This window comes from Siniperca chuatsi, linkage group LG5 (genome assembly GCF_020085105.1).
Source record: "Siniperca chuatsi isolate FFG_IHB_CAS linkage group LG5, ASM2008510v1, whole genome shotgun sequence".
Taxonomy (NCBI): domain Eukaryota; kingdom Metazoa; phylum Chordata; class Actinopteri; order Centrarchiformes; family Sinipercidae; genus Siniperca; species Siniperca chuatsi.
The window spans coordinates 10614933-10637272 of record NC_058046.1 but is presented as its reverse complement, the minus strand read 5'-3'; the positions used below and the strand labels follow the sequence as shown (position 1 = coordinate 10637272).

The window sequence follows — 22340 nt, the reverse complement described above, 5'->3', positions numbered from 1 at the left end:
TCATTAAGTTATCAATTCGGTGGTGGTATTTGCTAGAATTGAATCCTGTAGGGCTCATTAAGCCTTTCCTTGCTGCTTACATGGCGAACAACAATGAACTGGAGTCGGCCTTCCTGACGCACACACAGCCAAAGCTCATCAATGGGAATGTGAATTTAGTTCAGACTGCTGGAACCAGTGCTGTGAATAAACCTCTCAGCCACCAATAAATGCCACCGGCTGTCCCAGCAAAGGAAATGTGTCACGGCGACAAGGCAAACATGCTTCCTGTGCGTGATTTATTATGCAAGGAGTAAGTGTGGCTGTACCTCCACTCATCTCACTGAGCCTTGTTTAAATCAGAGGGGACAGACAGAGCCATCCAGAAAAGGTCAAGCAGTCCAGCCTGCATGTTAATTGTCTAATGTCACAGCAGAGCAGCTCCCCAGAAACAGCTCACACATCTGCACAAATTATCATCACTGTTGGTAAACATACAGTAAGAGCCGCTGACAGATGTGTCGGTTCGCAGGGAGTGACCTGAATTTGAATTTATATTAAACATGCACAAGGGAAGTGGACACTGAAAACATCAACGCCCAGTAGTCATGTACCGTGATGTCAGTGAATTGTACACAGCATACAAATATTGAACGCCAGTCTGTGATGCTTTATAGCAAAGGTAGACGTGACTGAGGCAGAAGTTGTAACATGAGTTGAGCTTTCTGTTTCGCTTGCTGCAGTTTAGGACACAGATTGTAGATCATTTTCAATTTGTCACTTCTTCTGGGAGGAGACGAGTTTATTCTAACAGTTCTGATGTGTTGTCATGCCTGAAGCACTATTGTGGCAAATTGGGTGAATCTCCAGGGTTTAATTAGTGGCAACAGGATGCCAATTTTGTGATTTAAATATCAGGATATCAGACACTCATGTCATTTGTTGATGTCAAAAATGACATAAAAAACAGAATTAAATATTCTTGCATAGTTTATTTATTCATTGTTCAGTTGTGCTTTTCTCTCTTTGTAAATGCTTAAACCTACATTCATTTATTTTATATTTTTGGCCACTGGAGGCAGCACAACAAATCGTAAATACAACATTGACTTATTATAACCTTATAAAGTTGATAATGTGAATGTGTTAGCAAAGAGTTGCCTATATATTATATAGATCCAGCCGAGAACAGATTAACATAAACATTCATTTGGAGACATGTTTCTGGCCATCTCGTGAATGTAAACCAAAACCAAAACAATGAATTTAAAGATAGTAAAGGGGAGGGGAACTGAAGTCGGGTGATAATTCTCTATTGGTTCATCACTATGAGCAGCATATCACATTACACATAGTCATTTAATCCTTTGTTAATGTAAAAATATTGATTATAGCACTTTTAAAGTATTCCTGAGTTTTCTGCTGATAAATAATCAGTACGGAAATAATTTCAATATGGATTTCAGTGAGAGTTTTTTGTCTAAATGGCGTTTCAGCGTCTTTTACACCCTTGCAATAAAAATAAATACATTTTATGTGATGGAGGAGAGGTAAAATATAATAAAACTGACTACACATTTTTGTAAATTATTGCAGTGAGAGTGATAGTCAAAATGTGTGGTTGCAGACTGACACAAAGGGGTTGGTTTCCATTTTTGTCTGGCTTTTAACAGCTCCCTGTTTAGTGGTAGGCAGTTAGAGCCTCAGCGGGTAACGGAGATGTGCCAGTGGTGACTCCTGCTCGGCCTTCTTTCAGTATGTTATTCATGCGCCCTTTTCCTCTGCCAGCCTGAGGGAGGCAGGAATGTTACTCTGTGCCAAGTGAAGGAGGGCCAAGTGTCGTCTGGAATCTAGTTCATTGTCCCTCCTTCTCCAAACAGGAAAGCTTTTGGGATATGGAGCCAAGCATCGTCAGCTGCTGTGGGCGTCATGGTATGGAGGCAACTGAAGCATTTTCCCACATCGCCATGGAGACAGTAGTACGCAGCAGTTTAGAAAAGGATGAGACAAATCCCACCCCCTCTATTTTTAAAACCTGGTGTTCAAGAGTCCACCACACACACAGAAAACTGTGTCACACACACACCGACACACATGCACATACTAATATGCACAGAAACTATAGCATAAGAAGACTGACTACTCTGGCAGGAGTCCAAAAACATCACACTAACTCATTTGTGCATGACGCCTTAGTTCACGTTCCACCAGGGAAGACGAAACATGATAAATAGTGTGTCTCAACTGAAAAAGCAAACCTACAGCATTAGACAATGAAAAACTGCACGTTCTACAGAGTTTATGATTTAAATTCTGAGCGGGTACCCTTGTAGATGAGAAACAATTAATGATGCAAAAAGGAAATGATCAGAAAAATATTGGCTCAAACCTCCACAGTGACAAGCTCTCAGTGACTACCATCAATTAATGTCCAGCAGAGCACATACAGTAAGAGACCAGGGGTTGAGGACTGGTTACGTATTGCTTAATTCTCAAAATGGTGATCCTTTATCCTATATTTTCATCCTATTAATAAAGCTGTAAAAGGTTTTACCGCTGTCACTGTTGTCGTCCACCAGGATGATCTCCTTGAGCAAGTGTGCTGGTGTGTGGTTGACCACACTGTGGACGGAGCGCAGGATCACTGACAGTGCCTCGTTCACGAAGATGAAGACCACAGAGATCTGAGGAAGGTCCTCTGGGTACGTCAACAGCTTACACCTGTTAAGATAAATTGAAGATTATTAGAGAGTGTTAAAACTACCTGAACTTCGTTGTTTGCATATCATTCAATAAGGAAAACACTATCTGTATGCATTTCGTATGAACAGTTAGCTGACATGACTGACTAGATATACTGTATACGCTCATTTGCTTTCTTGCCGAGAGTTAGATGAGAAGATTGATACCACTCTCATATCTGTCAGAAGCAGTCAGGAGACAGTTAGCTTAGCTTAGCATACAGACTGAAAATGGGGAAACAGCTAGCCTAGCTCTGTCCAAAGGTAATAAAAGCCACTGAAAATCTGCCTACCAGCAGATTCTGTTATCTGTTAGCTCTTTCATCCCTGTTTCCAGTCTTTTTGCCAAGCTAAGCTAACCAGCTGCTAGCTTTGTCTTCATATTGACTGTACAGACATGAGAGTAATATCAATATTCTCATCTAACTCTAGGCAAGAATGATTAAGCCCAACAAGTCTGCTATATAAAAAAGTTATTGTATAATGATTCCAGGAATATATGTAGCAGAACAAACGTGAGTCATTTCTGCATAAGAAAATGAGAAAGTATCAACAGTTATAAAAAAGAATTATATCATTGTTTAATTTAAAAAATAAAAATCTAATTATGCAGTGTGTAATCATGAAACTTCATCAAACTTTAGAATAGACAGTGTGAACAAGACAAATTAAATTTAGATATTCACAATTTTGCTGGAACACCCTGGATCTTCCTAAAAGATCACTGAAACCTCTTGAATAAAAACCCTTTAGGGCCCCAGTAACCAACTCATGGTCCTCTGATACCTCCTGTCTGTGTGACCCTCAACCCACTTTGACAGCAACAGTATAAATCTTTCTCACAGCTGTCATTTTGACTTGTCATAGCAGGAAAATCACAGGTATAACTAATAATATTAACGATGGCTCTATTCCATGCCCTGGAACTGGCACACCTGTAGTAAATGGGATGCAGACATAATTAATGCGATTAGTTACACCTGTTTGAAAAGTCAAAATGTTCACCTAGAAAGGCCTATCAGATGGATGTGTTGAGAAATCAGCCTGGAGTTTAAGATGCTTTTTCTTTTTAGAAAGGTAAAACGTTCTGTGTCACATTCCCATCCCCATGGTGCATGCAGCCTTATATTTCTCTCCAAAAATAAAGGGATGTATCCTGGATAACTTTTTCCTCAGTGCATCAAACCAACAAGGCAAAAAATAGCGCTCTTCTAAGATATCATTTGAAGGCCCACATCCATTTGATGGTGAAGCTGCAGCTCCCAGACCTGGATGTTTTGTACTGTACTGTGACTATTGCTGCAGTATAGCTGCCATACTGAAACCATATGCTGAGCAAAAAGTACATTTCTCCAGGGTCAGGGGAAAAATATATGTATTTTTACTAGGTTTGATGGGTTCATGACCAAGTAACAATACTCATGATTATGTTATTATTCCCATATAATGTTTACTGTATATACTTTTAATTTGCATTATCTGATACATTTGTAGAAAATGTTTAGATTATGTTTATATCATCATAAAGGGAAAACACTTATACTGAACTTATGTCCAAACTGTTCACTGTTAACATAAAATGTTTATACTGCAATATTATCACTGTGAGTGCATTTCATTTGTTTGCCCTACAGTGTAGACTAATTGCAACTAAAGCATGATTAATTTTTATTGTTATGTTAAGGCATCTCAAATAACTTTGTTAATGTAAGTGAAGAATTGTGGTCATGGTTAAATATTGGAAAAAGTCAATGGTGACAACCCTTACAATTTCAATATTCAACCAAAGCCACGATCACACGCTAACCGTAACCAAGTTTTTTAGTAAGCTAAACCTAATAACAAATGGGATGCAGGAAGTTAACCCCGGTCATGTGTTTTGTATGTCCTCAAAGTTCTGTGAAGTACAATAATGTCACACTTCCTCGATAGAAGAAAATAAAAACGAAAATGTTGCCAGTGATCGTCCAGGTAGAAATGACAAATTAGTTGTATATGAACGTAATATATTGGAGACAGAGTTGCTCACTGGTGCTCATTAGTTCTCATTAAACATATTATAGGTAAAAACTGAGCTTGATGTATCTGATGAATGTTTATGACTATCTTGTTTTTCTCCTCATCATTCAGTGCGTTTACATCCACTCTAGTATTCCAATTATGATCAGGTTTTTAGAGTATCATAGTTATGTGTTTGCACAAAATCGGATAAGTGCTTATCCTGAATTAGAGAAACCTGAATATGCTAGCCGGAGTAGTCTTATAGAAACCTGGATTCTGTGGCATGTAAACACAGTTTCTGATCTGATGAGTTATATAGCATTCAATTACCAGGACCACAAGTCTACAGCCATGTGAGCCTCTGTGAGGCTGTTCTTAGTGCTTTGGGCTAAATGTTAGCATGCTAACACAGTCACAATGCTGATGTTAGCAGGTACAATGTTTATTGTGTTCACCATCCTAGTTTAACATGTTAGCATGCATGCCTCTTAAAAGAGGTTTTTCCTTGCCACTGTCGCCAAGTGCTTGCTCATGGTGGGATTTGTTGGGTCTCTGTAATTAATATTATAAAGTCTAGACCTGCTCTATAGGAAAAAGTGCAATGAGATAACTTTTGTTATGAATTGGCGATAAATAAATAAAACTGAATTGAATTGAATACAAACATCTGCTAATTAGCACTAAACACAAAGTGCAGCTGAGGCCAATGGAAATATCTTTAGTTTTACAGGTATTTGGTAATAATCTGCAGCTAGCGTTGCTAAAAACAAACAAAAAAATTTAATTGATCTAATTATCTACAAGCTGAAATAAAGTCTGACTTTGGTAATGTAGAAGATAAACTGTATTCTTACATTTGTCTTCCATTACTAATGCTCAGATGGAGGAGCCAAATCCTGTCAGACTGGTAAATGCAGCAGACTCCAGGAAGCCAAAAGCCAAACTGGGTTCATCTTCAACTGCTCTGGGAACTCATTCAGTACAGAAATGACAGAGTGTGGCTGGATGTGGAGAAGTCAAACATATGCCTCTACTGACACAGACAGAAACATTTATACATGATCAAAACTAGGTTAATATGCAAAACCGCATTACATACACTTTAAATGTAGCCATTGTCCTCTGTCTCCTATTAAGCCTCGTTCACTTAACCTGTGAGCTCTCTCACTAGCCATCGTGGTCTCTCTGCCTTCTTCTATTGTTCTCATACATGGACTCCATGGTAACATCTTTTGTACATCTGTGATTGGAATCCTACCTCATGTTGCCACTTACACTGACACAATTAATAAAATGTACACTGTGCCATGCAAGTGAATACACAGTACATTCACTTGGTTCTGTGTGTGTGAGTGTCTCCCTCACACACTCACAACACACACACCAATCCTGTTACTCTCCTCCACTGATAATCTCAAATCTGTCAAACTTCCCTGTCATTTCCAGTAAAATACAGTATTTTCTCACAGACATACTTTGGCTTTGAAGTCAGAATAACAGTGTTGACTGGACGGAAGCACTTCGCTGATTCCTATGGCAACTGTGAACACACATACAGCCAACATCTTGTGAATCTTTCCACACTGCTCCAATTAGACTCTGAACGCAACAGCTGACAAACGCATTTCAATCGCTTCTGCCTTTGTTTCTCCATGTTTTCACATATCTTATTCAGCAGTGCTGACTCATTATGTAGGGATAATGAGGTGGCTATTGTAATTGTTGTGGTTGAATTATTTACAAGAGATTTTGGCTGTAATGAAACACTTGTAATATTGTTCTGTATTAGAATATCAAATTGACATGAATCAACTATAGTGTAAACAAATCAATGTGTTTAGTTTAGATTCAGTAAATCCTATTAAGCTCTCAAGCCTTCTGCTAACCATCAAGGCAGTGTAGTGTTAAAGATGTTGAAGTGACATATTGCATTTGCCAGGTGAAATACCATTCATGCAACAAGTATTAAGGAGGGAATGTATTGATTTGTCAGAATGTATCAGTCTCACATGCTATCACCGATTATTAGATGTGATAGAGGCAATGAGTGAGGCTGAAATTCAGTCTTGAAAATCTGCACTTGGGAAGGATGTTATTTAAAAATGAACTGTGACATCATCCTGAATCACAAATTAGGGCTGTTTCAGAAAAGAACATCCATAATCTCAGCAAATAAGCGACAGCAAACCTATCCTAAATGCCCAAAAGAAAAAGCGGCGCTGCATACAATTACTGCCCATAGAAAGCGATAAGCAGTGGCCAAATGTACAATCTGATGTCATACTGTATTATTTCTGCATACGGAAGCACATGAAATTAAAACCTCAGCTTTACCACTGCTGATGTTTTCCCCACTTTATTGTGTAGTCATTTAAATATGTAAAACTTATTGGTAGTGTTGGTATCAAGAGTCAAAAGTCTGGTGTGGCAATGCTACCTTGAACATGTTTTGTTCAAAGACACCACGTTTGCTGCTCTACCACCCTTGCTGTGAGCCATCTGAACTCTACTGGTGCTCGGTGGCCTGATACCCCGGTGAACTGGGATGTCAGCTTGTGTCAGCAATATCCATGGGGTCAGGCCGCAGGGGGACGGCTACACAGCAGATGGATCCCAGCATGGTGCTAAAGTTACATCCTCCTCTCTCCATCCAATGGAACCGTCCTCGTACTTCACAGCCGTGTGGCAGGCATGTGTTAGCAGATTCTCACCTTTCAATAATGAGAATTGGCAAGAGAGGGACTAGCAATTATGTAGGACATAACAGATGGTATCTTATTTACTTGTGAAATTACTGTATATAGTAAATGCTGAATGCGGAAATGTGAGAAAAAGGGATTTCTAAAATTACTATTTCTAGTTTCCTTTTGGGCTTTACTTTGCAAATCTATCTAATACACCATAACTGGGGAAGGTACACTTGTCACATCAACTTCCACTGTAAATTAATCTCTTGCCATTTGAGCTGGTTGCTTTTAATATTAATTGTCTCAGAATTTAAACTGATTCTACTAATGCATACTGTTGCACTCTATTTTAAACTGTCAGTTAAATGTCTGAACTTTAAATGCAAATAGGATGTGTACTTTGACTGGACTCTCTTTTCAAACATAACTGAAAACAGACTGGACAGGTGGAAGACAGTGAAGAAATAAGGGCCCTAAAAGATTTTGGACACTGGCTTGCTAGTTGAGCGTCAGAGAGACTATTTACTAGCTCATCCAATGTTTTTCTAGCCCTGTAAAGTCGATCAGAATGTAAAGAGATACTAACTATGGCGGAGGGCTGACACTGACATGTTTTGAGGAAAGTGAAACAGTGGGATTTTTTCTGATCAATATTAGCGATTGCGATTTAAATTGTGATTATTTTGTATAAATCAAACTACAAGCCTGTATTTGTTGTCTACATAGTTATAATCAAGATATAATTGCACCAAGCATTAAACATAATGTCTCTACATCAGAGAAGTCAACTTCGAAGTTGAAACTAGGTTAGTTCTAACTTACCTAGTTTTCTATCACTAGTCACAAATATAATATATAAAGATATTAGTGACATTGCTCAATAATATTCAAGTTTAATCATGACTTAACGTAGTGTTGGGAATCGGTTCAAAATTGGATATCTGAAAAGGAATTTTAATTGCCCTAATTAGAATATAAAAATATTAAATTTGGAGTTATAATGGAGGATAAAAAGGAAATGATGTACAATAGTCTGATTATTATGGCTAAACAATTTATCAACAGATGTAGATTTATTAATGCCAGACCACTGTTCTTAGTCTTCATGAATAAGTCAAAACATTTAAGAAAGCACTGAAATGTATACAAACCAAACAAGCCTTGGATATTTACAAAAACATACATATATTGATTTCTGATTAGATTTCTGACCACTTTTATATATTTGTAGTGTAGGCTACACTGGTTTTAGAGCTTTTTTGATGAAAATAGCTGCTGGGGCCAAAAACTACGCTATGACAGCAGTAAGTGTGAACCAAAACATACGATGCAGGACAAAAAAAAACAAAACAATATGATGAAAGAAGCTATAAAGCTCTGTGGGAAAAGCAGAGTCGGGAGGTTATTTTCTGAGTTCACAAGCGATATGTTTTACATACGAGTTGTCATGTGATCCAATGTTTCTTATAAAAATACTGATTATGGCCAAATTAAAGTTTCACTTGTTACAGCTTGTTAAGACGCTAGGTTGTAATTAAAGTCGTGTTTCTTCGTAATAAAAGCAATCATTTAACCCAAACAGCCAGCCCCCTTTAGTCTCCACCCCTTTATTTTATTTTTTGACTTTTATCAGTTGACTAAAAATCGGCCTGAATCTCTGCTTTGTGCAACACTGCGGCAACAGTGCCTAGAGTTAAGCCTCAGATATTGTCACAACTTTGGAACACACTACATGGGAAGCACTCAATCATCTTCATTACTTTCATTTCTGACATGACACCTTAACTAAATATTGGCATTGATTCATGCGTAGGAATGACAATCTTCTCCCTATATTCTCACTGGCCAAGTAGACTAGTTCTTGCTGTTCTGGACTGGGAAAGCTTAATTTCCCACACTGTTATCAATCACTTCCATTACCGCAGCCAACATGCATTTGACAGCAGAGGTAATAAAAGGAAAACTAAACCACAGAGAGTGTTTATGATGGAGCATGCTGCGTACGTCTATCTATACTTTAAGCCCTGCTCTCATGCTCTATTCGTAAGAGTAAATTCACAAGTGTTTTGATTGATAACCTCTCCACCGTATCATTTTAGTCCTTCCTGTGCATTTATGCTCTCCCTCAGCAACTCCTTTGTTCCCTCTCACAGCTTTCTCTATTGCCTCTCTCAATCAGCCTTGCCAGGTCTATAAATACAATGACAAATCTGGCAGTGAGTTTGAAGGGGGACTTTTTGCACCATGGCGCTCCTTTGCAGAGACACAGCCACGATATGGCAACTGTGCAAAACAAAGTAATGTATATTTTACTCCTGTTCAGTTATACGACTAGTGGAGAGGCTGTGTTTAATGAATATTATATATCTAGAGTAATATCTCGAAAATGTGAGAGGGGGCAAGGCAGCCTCATCGCTTCTAGTTGAGATGTGGTGTGAGGCTGGATTTCAGTGTCGAGATTGTAAAGTAATATTGTAGTTCCATTGCCCTAGTTACTGGATCCAATTTAGGGCATCGCTCAGCCTTAAATTTGTACCTGTCTGCAGTAGCGGGGAAGCCGTAACAGGATGAGCGATCGACTCATCTGTTTGTAATGGGACCGAGCTCACTGGACAGCGCTCATAATTTGACCCGGAACAAGCTTTGACAGAAACAGAGCTCCAGATTAAGATGTATTCCTATCACACCTCCCCCTTCTCCTCCTTCGCCAGCCTGCAGGCCCGGCCGCTCCCTCTGACTTTTTCCCCGCTGGCTGCTCTTATTTGCTGTGAAATTTCACATTAACCTTCCGTAACCCGCGCAGTGCAGGCAACACCAAAGCAACTTTCCAAGCACTCCTCTCAGAAAGATAATCGTTTGCCTTGTCATTTCTCTGTCCCCACCCCGCCCCATCCAGGAGAAACTCTAGCACTGGAAAGAGCAACAATTTGCAGCTGGAACTCCTGCACCTTGGAGACCTTACGATCCCATTCGGCTGTATCAGATGCTTAGGAGATGAGGTAAGGCTGTTTCTTCAGCCTCCCTTTCTGGTTATCACCCTCCCACAAGCAGACAAACACAAGACAAAGCGTCCTTGGGCACACAGAGCATATGTTGTGCTTCATTATAGTTTTGGGTTTGACAACTATTTTGACAAAATATGAATCTAATCTTCTGCAAAGTGACGGTAGAGCTAGAGGTGCGATTAGGAGTAATAGAATAAGACTCTCTTGGAGAAGGAGAACTGGAGGGTGAAAGGCAGGTTTCATGCCTTGAATTGCATTTTTCTATTTGTGAGTAACACAAGTTACATTTAACATCTTTTTGTTTGTTTTGTGGGCATCAGTAATCTTACCATCTTGCCTGCCTTTATTGTTTTTCTCTTTTATTGTTTTCAGCACGATGAGCTGTTGTCATACCTAAACCTCCCAAGGACAGTGAACGGCAGGTTCAGAGTCACCATAATATAGAGCCTACTTAAGTCCCTTGGTATCTCAGTTAAGAATGTCACTCGCAGAAGTGAAAGGCAGAAGAGAGAAATACAGGCTAGCGGGCGGTGAAAGGGGATTACAGGTTTTTCTGCGAGAGACAATTGCGGATATAATTATTATGAATTGGTTTTGCTGCAGACAGGCAGGTTTGAAAAGAGAGGTGCTTGAGAATGTGCGGATCGTTCAGTCATGGACTTTCCCTTCCCTGTAGTCATCAAAGTCCTCAGCTCAATGACTCCTGTTCAATTAAAAGCCCATTAGACAGGAGGTGCCTGGTTCCTGCATTGAACCTCCCTTCTGCAGTGCTGCAGTCACCTTTTGCCCGCAAGACATAATTACAGAATCAGATTTAGAATTCAGAAATATGTAACCGTCTTTCATAGTGTATGAGGCAGAGAGCTGTAGCAGGTAGACTGAGGGGGGAATCGCACCTGTAATTCGGTTCATATTCTGGACCAAGGGAAAAATACATTGATACATTGTTGCCTTTTAATTCTGGTCCAGTTTATGGTCACACCGGCTTTTTACAAATGAACAAAGAGCTGAAAACATAAAATCCAATGGGCTGACAGGTAACTGATTCATTGGACAGGTTTGGCCACAGTCATCCTGTATCAGCAGCAGCGCTACCCACATGGGGAAACCAAATCATGGTCATGCAGCACTTTACTGAACCTTAAATGTAGATGTATGTTCTCTGGTGTCACAAAGAGCTTAAGAAATAACTGATTGTGAGCATCATTTGCCTGCCACTCAACTCCCTTAAATGAATGAAGATGACCAGGAATAAACAGGACAAAAAGAAATGTCTTTTACCATAATATCACAAGGGGATAGTTGCCATGTTGTCATTACGTTTCACTCACTTGAGGAACTGCCAAAACACAATAAGTAGGACACGAGCTCAACACTCCTCTGTTTTAATACCGTTTCATATTCTGACTGATCAGGGAATATCACCACACTTACGTGCTGATGTGCACACATGTTACTGTGGTTACAAAGTGATTTTTATAAATATATACATTGCTTATACAGATTGCTTATGAGATCCCTTTCTTGACAGGACACGGCCAGCAGATGGATTCATTAGGCGTTTAGCACATACTGTATCTACTATTATAAAATCCTGTAGTTGGTCCATTTTGATTTCACACCACAAACGTACAGCACCAAAGTTTGTTTGGAAGCAGAACCACCTTTTCAGACTGTCGCAGTCCGGTTGTTTAGTCCACACCACAGTTTGACTTACAGCTTTCACACCAGCCTTAACAAACCAAACCTCCTGGTCAAACACACCAGAGTTTGTTTAAACTGAACCAAACAGGTTAGGTGTGAAAGCAACCTAAAAGTCCTCACTAGTGCCACAACAATGCTGGCAGTAACAGTATTGCGCTAGATGTACACATATCCATTTTCTTTCTGGGAACAATTCTTTTACTTACAGAGCTTTGATGTTTCTCTTGTTCTTCAAGGTGCTGCTTCAGTGACATAAACAAAAAGCAACGAAAACTATGTTTGCACTTTTCACTGTATTTGATTTCACGACAAATGTTCTAAGTCTTTATTATACAGTGTGCCTATCGAATAGCTGTCATAGACTGAAGCTTTGACATGACATGTTTTGTTTCTGCTCTGAGACTATGCTCGGATATCTGAAATTGACACATGATGGATTATTGCCTGGACATAGATCAAGAAGGAGGAGAAATCTTACTGTATAACAGTGTAAGTATATGAAGACAGGCCTGCAGAATCTAGTCACAACCCGTGAAACTAGCACTAAATCCACACACAAAGACACATCACAAAGTCAGCGGCATTTAAAACTGGAAACAACCACTTCAGCAAACCCCCAACACTCACTTCCCTTTTGCCTTAAGTCCCAATTTTTGTTAAATTTGTTGGGAAAAAAAGAATTTCCCTCCATTCCAGCACTCTCAGCTGACTTTATTAATTAGCAAGCTCCTTTTTACTTGCCCTCCTCCTCCCTGTCTAATTTTTTTCGGGGCGTGAAAAAGAGCTTAAAACAAAGCAGTGTGGATGAAATGAATTGTTATCCCCGCTAAAGCCCTCAGAAACCTCTCTCGGCCGTCAGATTTCCTCCCAGTGTCTCTGCCTGTCGCCATTGTTCTTTGACACTGTGTGATATAAACGCCACTGGCAGCCCTGATTACACCCCCCGCCCCCAAATCTCCTGCAGCACTCACTGTATCACAGCTGTAGTTCACTTTCTAAAAATAAAATGTACTTTAAAAGGACTATTAAGGCTGCTTGCCGGGTGTCGACTGAGTCCCTTTCATAAAAAAATAAAGTAATTCAAGATTCCTTTAATTGCAACATTATAACATAGCTCTTCAACTATCCCCATCATCTTGTCCATGTCCTTTCATGCTGGGATTAGGAGTGTCTAAGGTAATTTTGTTTTGTGTGACTCCCCATGGCCGAGGCTCCGACATGCCCTGTGGCCAAAATGACTGTACTGCATTGACAGAAGAGACAAGGAAGGATTAAGTGTAGTTCGGCAATAAGACAGCCGAAAAGGATGAAAAAGGAAGCAAGGACGGTTTGTGAAGAGGGAGACTCGAGGGACCATTACGATGTGCAAGGCGAGAGTCACATGACAGACGAAGACAGCTGAAGGTGTCAGTACTTTAGGCTACTTTTTGGTAGCCTTGCTAGCTTTTCTACTTGTACCTTAAGAACGTTTTAAGTGAAGAAACCCAAAACACACACTGTCCTTGAAAAATTAGTGAAACTTTCCACTGCAAAGGGAAAAACGCGGTACAGCTTGTTAATCAACCTTCACTCTTCGTTTCGCTCTTCTTTCATCTCTATTTGGTTTTAATAAAGCAGTGCCTCATCACTGTGATTCAAATGTAATCAATGCAAAAAAGTTCTAATTCAAAAATTATGCTTACTGCAAACTAAATAAAGACTTGTAGCAAGCCAATCTCCCTTGTTATATTGTACATGTAAAATAATGTGATTAAAAAAAAAAACACTTTCAAGGATCCCTTACAATACCTGTATTGCAGTTTTTTCATCACAAAAGTTTCCCTCAAATATCAGATATTGTGAGGGTACAGTTCAAGGCTGCTCTTTTGAACACCAAGGGGTCATAAACACTTTCTTCACACTCATCAGTGCCAAACATGACATGAAGTGTACTTGTACTATGTTTTTATCACAAAACAAATGTATTCATACAATGCACTGCTGTGTGACTCATGTCATTTTGGGTTGGTGCAAGTTTACAACATGCCATGTGCCACTGGGAAACTGGGGGAGGCCAGTGCTTAAAATTTATGTCATAAACCACCAGGTGTGCAGGAATGTCTCTGCTGGAAGCCATTACATTTATGGGGGTCATTTGCATTTCTCTGTTTAATACAGAAACCAATGAGAGGCAGTTTTTGATCCACATGACATTCCACACATCTCATCAGCACTCCGACAGCAGGTACTAGGTCCAGCGTTTTGCAAAGCAACTCTTGAATAAAGATGAGGACATTAGGAAAATTGAATTTAACTTAAAAGTAGAAAGCTAATTTGGCTGTCATGTTGCATCGGTCTTAAGTGATCCATCCACCAACTTCTCCCTGACATCTGCAGAGGACACAACAAACTCAACAAGTGTTGCTTAGTGCATCCTCACCATGTGCATACTGACAGTTCTTTGTTGGATCACAACCGTTCACATTGCTGCTGCACGTATTTAGAAATAAATATCAGATTTTGTCATATTTTTCCATAAGGGAATAAAACCCAAGGAGATTGGTGAACTATGGAAAAGAAGCATTTCAGACTTCATCACTTAACAAAAGCATAAAAAAGCTTATCATTTCTGAGTCACCTTGAACTGCAGCTCAACTATTTTGGCACAGTAAATGTCCTGGACATTCACCAAAATACCAATAAATACCAAAAAGAAGAAGAAGAAGAAGAGGAAAAAACTTAATGAAAATGTCAGTTTCCTGGCAAAAAGTCCCGCCGTACATTGTGTGCCTTTACAAAAATAGAGCCCATCAACTGCAGCAGGGATTAAACTGCCAAACCTACAAGTTACAAGTCTTTCTAACATTACACAACCCTGCAAACAGGTGTAGAGCTGTAGTTGGAAGGAGAATGTACATGACAGAAAAGGAGAAGAAACAGGAGGTGGACATACTTTTTAGGCCTGTAGTCGGGGATACTCCTGTCCAAGGAGATGCGGTCACTGAGCTGAGCATTGTAGCCGTACTCCTCATATTTCCCATCGGCATCCCGACTGTCCTCTCCCAGAGTGGCAGCAGCTCCCCCTTGACCAAGGCCTCCGGGTCCCTCAACTAGCCCCATGGGCTTCGCCAAACCTGCCAAGAAAATGACACAACAGAGAGACAATCATTCAGATGTACATGGCTGACACACACACACACACGCTGAACATGGAGAGACAGGTGAGAAGAGAGGCCATGCAGAGGGGCAGCTGATTGACATTCTCTAGCAGTGTGAGGAGACTGGTGTATGGCAGCTCTGAGACCCAGCGGGGCTCATCCATAGGGCATCATTACCCTGTCTGTCACTGAAAAAGCTGCAGAACACCCACATGGACACAGACGTCACAGAGGTGAGCAGAGCAGAAGCTGAGAGACACAGCGGTACAAGGGCCCACACTATAATAGAGACTAGAGAGAATTTATACTGCACAGCTGTAAGCAGGGGTGGAAGGAACACATTACATTTACTCTTGTTACTGTTCACGCACCCACAATGTTGCGTGACCAACAGGTGCATGCTGGGTCTGGCTAACATACTCGTCATGGTTCCATTGAACCTCTGACTTCTATGCTTACTTAGGAACTTCTACCTTCAGTGAGGTCACTGTTTTTGACAGTTGACTGTGTAAGAAAGCCACAGCTTAATATTGCCTGTTGCACCCGTCATTTTTGTTTTTGTCGTCTTTACTGGTAAACTCTAGGAAGGCTACACTACAGAAGGAAGGTGGTTGTATATTTATAATCAGTTGTATGCACAGGCAAAAAACGATCCTATTGATGTATTGTGAGCAATTTTTTCAGTTAGATAAACAGAATAATCTTCTTTTTTTTTTAAATCTTACCTCAAAATCCACTTACTGGGTTTAGGTCATTGGAACGTACACTCTTCCACAAGTGGGTCCAAAATGACCCTTATTGGAATCAAAGGGTTTTTTGTTAACAATGAATATGCTATCTATATGCTAGCATAATATGCTATACTATTAATTATTTGAATTCCACACCAGTGTTATTTAAAGTTTGTAATGTTTAGTTGTCATGTTCATCATCAAATGATTAAACTTACAAATATATGAGTCTATCCTTCTAAGTTATGCTACTAAGCTACTTAGTTATGGCAACAGTTCATTCACAACTATAGTATTGTTGGCTAGCATGCTAATGTTAGCTAGTTATAGACTAGGGTAATTTGATTATAATAATAGCCTTGGGAAGTACAGTAGGGGTGCTAAAGGTATTGTTGCAAGTTTGTTTTCTGTCGAGTTAAACCCCACGTCTCTTCTCCCAGTCCCTGCACCCGCGATATCTAATCTTAAATTCTTATATAGTTTGTAGTTAATAGTTTCCTGTAATACTTGGTATGGTGTCCTATAGTATTTTGTCTCTCTGGCATGAACAAATGTTCAAATACAGTTTTTAACCAACAGCGGTTTTTAAAAAGTGTGGTATTGTCATGATTAGAGACCCTATCCTGCCAGTGTTGTTATCTTGATGAGTAAAGTAAATTTCCTAACCCTGCCGTTTTCTTATTGTCATAGTGTTTGGCTGACATAATGTCATATGGTGCTGTCAATATGTAATTTACAATAATGAAAGGACCTCACACTGTGCTGTTTTCCTAGGTATTATTTTGATAGCAGGTACTCTTTCACATAAGTGTGATTAAAGTGTAAATGTTATGTAAAACAGCTGTCAATTCAGGGGTAACAATTTTTATGAGGTAAAAATATAAATAACTTACATGTATCAAATGTAAAATTAAATAATGTAGCCTGGTGATGCTTAGGACAGCTGAGATGTGGTCCAATGCTGTATATACCTGACAAAAGCAATTGATAAAGAGAAAAGATGAATGAATTTCCATTGGAAACTTTGGACCTACTTATGGAAAACTGGGGTAAAAATACAAGTAAAATTTTCCAAAAAAGTAAAAGAGGATTAAATCAAGATTTTCGGGAATGCCTGGAATGTCACAAAATATTGGGAAAACAGACCATTTATGACCCACCTATGCACCTATAGTATACAGAAAGAGTTCATTTTTTTTCTGACCTGCCTGTATTATTCAGAGACATAATGATAAACACATAATCATTTGGACTGAAACATGATTTCACTTTAACCAGTTCTAACAAAAATGCTTATAAAGCATAGCTGCCATGTAGTTTAAGTTAATTTGGTTTTGTGGATTACAGAGACCTTTAGCCCAACAAGGAGCCACCAGATGTTAACTGAGCCCGTAATGGCTCTATAGGGCTAATTATAGAAGCATTATAGAAGCAGTGCATAGCAGCACCATAACTGTAAAATGGTTGCTCCATGCAGGTCCTTTTAAGAGGCCGGATTGCCTGTGTGTGCTTGGGGGGGAATGAGAGCCAGTCCTTGATCAGCCCCATCATGTTAGGCTTCTTTGGTCTAACACAGCTAAATTCAGCACCGGATTTAATGTGTCAGACTTAAACTACCCCTCTGCTCTCATTAAAATGACTCATTACTGTGATTTAACAGACCGTCACTTTGGTACCGTGACAGTGATAATTTCAAAAAGGGAAGGAGAAAAATTGGGAGCAGTGTCAAAAATGAAATCTTGGTGGATGAAAAAAAAAGCCTGTTCACTGATTCATACGTCTAAGGGACCGTACAGAAATTATTGGGGTGGGGAGGGGTGTGACATAACCTGACCCCTTCTCTGACCCTCCTCATACAGTCCCTAAAGTTTAACTTTGTTCCATTTGTTCCAACAAGAGCATGTTGTCAGCTTTATTCATATCTGTCTCTGCCGGCTTGACTATTGTTTGACTATTTAAAATTCCATGAAATTGCAGCAAATGTCAGATAATTGTTATGCGAGCCAAGCTTCCAGTGTGGCCTCCACAGAAAAAATCGAGCTGCATCTGTTCTTCATATCAACAGATGGACACACAGACAGTAAGTAAACAGCGCATACGAATGAAGAGCTCAGCTCTCAGCTTCAACCCTCCAGGAACTGCGGCATAATCACCATATTTGGATGGCCTCAAATCCTCGGGTGCTACTGAAGATTTGTAATTGGAGCTGAATGGTTGCAAACTGGCTTCTCCCGCGAGAGGGATTTAGCATGCCCTGCACCAGCCAATGTGGTGGCATTTTGACAAGTATGGGTGGGGTTCACGTCCCGGACTAGCCATCTGGCATAGCGGGCCATGTCACACAATAACACAGATACCCTCCAGAGCCGGAGACTCGAGTCTTGAGGGCCTCTCTGTCTCTGCATGAGTCTTGGAAGCAGGACAATGTCCGCCAGCTTTGTTTTTCGGTTGCTGCGTTATTTTGCTTCGCTTCCCCCAGCCTTCCACTTCCTCTGTCTGATTGAACGAAATTCCATTATGGGATGAAAGGCCTGAAAATTTGATCCACTGTTGTCTGTCTGTAGCACTTCAACATAAGTTTAGAGATTCTGCAATAGCAATCTCATGCTGGAGAGTTTGTATTTGTGACGTTAAAACAGCACTGCAGCAAATTTATGCTATCCTCTTTTGCAGGATTCTGTTTTATGTAGCTGCTGATTAAAAAACCCTGTTTTGATAATGCCTGGTTGGTCATTTGAGGTAGTTAAATGACTCTGACTGGCTCTGATTTATCTTTTATGTTTTCTCTCTTTTGTCTTTTCTTCTTGTGAAATTAGGTTGGAAGAAGGCAGAAAGTCATACAAAAACTGAATATGCAAAAATGTCTCAATATCAAAACCCAAATGCTTCTTTTACAAAGCAACATTTTTTCCCAAAATGGATTGTTTACAAACAAAAATAGAAGCTTTTAACACATTTCTTGAAGGGAAGAATTGGACTGTGTACATCTGTGGGTAGAGCATCGCACTAACACTGTGAGGATTAAGAGCTCTATTCCCACGGCGACTGCCTGAGTTAAAAATGTATGTACATATAATACTGTGAGGCACTTTGTATAAAAGCATCCAGCAAGTGGGCTGTTATGTTCTGGTCAAAAAAAGATGACAATGACTAAAGGTCCATGCTTCTCACTGTAGTGCTGTGACCAAGATAACTACAAATGCAGAGACACAATGAATGCTGATTTATGAACTAAAACAAATATCATACCTGTAGTATTTGACTGCACCACTTTAAAATGCCCATGTATTTCCTGCGAGGTATTTTTTCATTCCCTATTTCCAATGCAAGATTCACACTCCAAATGCCACATTAGCGCATTCATCATCAGTTACAGCCCAACATCTGCTTCTTCCACTCAGGCTTCATTTCCATCCAAAGTGTCAGCTGGATGTGGACCCTTGAAACGTCAGACGCCAATTTGAATCTCATTGTGTCCAAGTACACATCTGTCTCTGTGCTCGTTCCTCACAATCCATTTGTCCAAATCCCTCTGACATGATACATTAAACTCATAACAGCTATAAATTATACAGTAACCTTCAGGATGTGTCTGTTTTGGCCTTTATAAGATAGAGTTTCAGATTCAAAGATGACCCCATATTTAATGAATGATTTAAGAGCAAGAGTGGATTTATGCGTGTCCAAAGTGATGCAGCGGAGTTCTAAATATTGATGGAAAGAGGAGGGTGGAGGATTCAGTGATCTCTTCAAGAAAAGGAAAATAACTTGTTCTAGAGAGGTTTAAAGCCTTCAAAGGCCAAAACAAATCTATGAAATATTGAGAGAAGAGAAGGGAGAAGAGCTGCATTAATTCTAGCACTGCCACTCATAACGGCAGCAGGCATGTCAGGAGGATAACAGCTATGATTTGGAAATTGGTAGCACAAACCCCCTAAATTATCTCTAAACAATGGATTGTCATCCTTCTGCAAAAATTTAAGCCCTATGGGAGTTTGCATGACAGTGCAAGTAGACCAAATATAGAGCTTCTGGACATAAACAGCACAATCTACAGAGGCAGGACCTTAAGCTCATCTTTTACCCTTTTAGCTCATTTGTTATCAAGTTTTATTCATTTGTTTTTCATATAAAAGCCACATTTTGCACGGGTTTAAAACTGTAGTCATTGTAGTTATCTACATTAACGTTAACCCAGTAAAGAGCCCATTCATAGCCTCAATACGACAGTTGTGTATATAAGTGAATAGTATAACACTAAATAGAAAGCATATTCAAACTAATATTTGTAATTACTAGGGGTGCAATGCAAAGCTACTATCTGTATTTGTTAATTTCACACAAAATATCTGCATTCTAATCTGTGTTCTGATTTATACCACCAATTATCTACTGCCTCCCTTTTCTATGTCCAGTTGTTTCCTACTGCCATTTAAACTTCTCATGTGTGCAGGAGTTTAGATGTTCACAGACTGCACAAAATAACATATTTAAAATGTACCTCAATCAATCAAATAAAACAGTGGTATGCTTTTGACAAAAAGTGTGCCATTATGCTTTGTTAAAAAAAAAAATGGAGGTGTGCATGCAATGGGAGGAGGTCAAGATAAAATGTGTTGACTAAAACAAATTAGTAAGCTATTGATAAAAAAGAGGCTCTCTTGGTCATTTACAAGTGCCAGGCTTAAATATTGCATAATGAGGTGTAAATAACACCTGTGCAGCATCAGTCAAGCTTTACCCTGCAAAGTACAACAAATCTGGTAAAAACTGATTATGATTATTATGGACTAACCATACCAAATAGCTGAATATCATACTTATTGCCTATATTTGTTCATATTTTGGCAAATCTGCACCATGTAAAGTGATGCTGCATACCAGCAGTTCCTGCTAAAGTCTGAATCTGATGACTATGAGCTATAAGGAGCACCTTTTTGTGTGATTTCTAAGCCAAATTATGGATGGAGGTCAATCTGGTGATAGGTCAACTTGGCAGAGAAAAAAAAAATGTTACCGCACAAATTCTAATGCCATTTTCATCCGTTCAGCGTGCATTATCTGTTCATATCTGAACAAGGTATTTGTATTTGGTTGCATCATTAGTGCTGGTTCTAAACATTTCAAAACACTTTCATTTTCCTTTTGTTTGTTTTTTTGAGATGTTTTTTCAAAGTCAAACTGCAGAGAGGCATTGAAAAACCATTTACATAATTAATTATCCAGCCTGGCATACTGGCCTATGTCCCTCTTTCATCTGATGTCATCATTAAATGTTAGTAATGTAATCACTGCATGACTCTAGGCCAGCAGTGTAAATAAGAGGAATGCTCGCTCCATCTGAAATTGCCATTATTGTCTGTGGCTGACTGCTGATTGTCAGGTTAGCCGCTGAATTCATTATCATGATTCCTCAAGGCTGAGCAGAATTGATTCTTATCTGTTTCTGAAACTGTTTTGTCAACCAGAGCCTCATCTCCATATCATTATTTGAATATATTTCATTTCGTCAGGCTTCACCGTGCTGTGATGTGGTGTCCCTGCAGCCGCCGCCATTACACACTGCACAACAATATGTAGGCACACCGCGATGTGTATCATTAAGATACAGTCAGAGCATCAAGTGTGTGTCAGCGTGGAAGAGAGAGTGAGTGTGACATTTCTCGTTTCTCATCAAGTCTTTGCCCCAGCAGGCTTAGCATATAAACAGCGTTGGTTTCTTTGCCATAATTGGGCATTATAGATAAGAAGCATATCTGGTGCTGCAGCTGGGCCTGTGAGGCTGCCATCCCATCAGCACCTACGAACCGGGAGAAGGCCGGGAGTGACGTGCATGGCTGATGACAAGAGCATCAGTAGGACCATGAGCTGAGGGGACAACAGCCGAGCTCAAACAATGACACATCCAGTGCCGGTCAAAGGAGTAAACTGAATAGTAGCACATTCACTTGCTCACAGCAATATCTGTTTTTTTAAGAAGCTTATTTTTTTTTATATTTCTGCTTCGAATGACAAAGTAGTAGAAGAAAGAGAGACAATGAAAAGAAAGTCAGGTAGTTTCATGTAAGTGTAATGCAATTTAAGTTTGACTGTAAGACCATCAGAATGAAAATGATCAAGTCCATGTTGTTTTTATTTATTAGATCTTCTTGTACTAGCCTATTTTTTCATATCTTAGTCTTGCAATACCCCTCCCCGGAACGGCGATTATCCAATCATAGCTTAGCACCTGTACCTAGGCACAGCAGGTCTGTCAAGCTCTGGATCAAGTTCAAGTCAGCTGGAAACATAAAAAAGTCAGCCTAAGATGGTATTTTCAACCAATGTTGGCTAGCTATAGCTGATAAAATCTGTA

General features: G+C 39.6%; 1 protein-coding gene across 1 annotated transcript in view; it reads right to left on the bottom strand.

The window, feature by feature from the left end:
* Positions 1 to 22340, bottom strand: part of galnt9 (polypeptide N-acetylgalactosaminyltransferase 9) — an 89048-nt gene that overhangs the window by 61668 nt on the left and 5040 nt on the right. The window contains exons 2-3 of the mRNA XM_044196972.1: positions 15050 to 15230; positions 2534 to 2700 (exon numbers count right to left, since the gene is read on the bottom strand). Of these exons, the coding sequence (XP_044052907.1) occupies positions 2534 to 2700; positions 15050 to 15230 (348 nt within the window). The remainder of the gene's footprint in view (positions 1 to 2533; positions 2701 to 15049; positions 15231 to 22340) is intronic.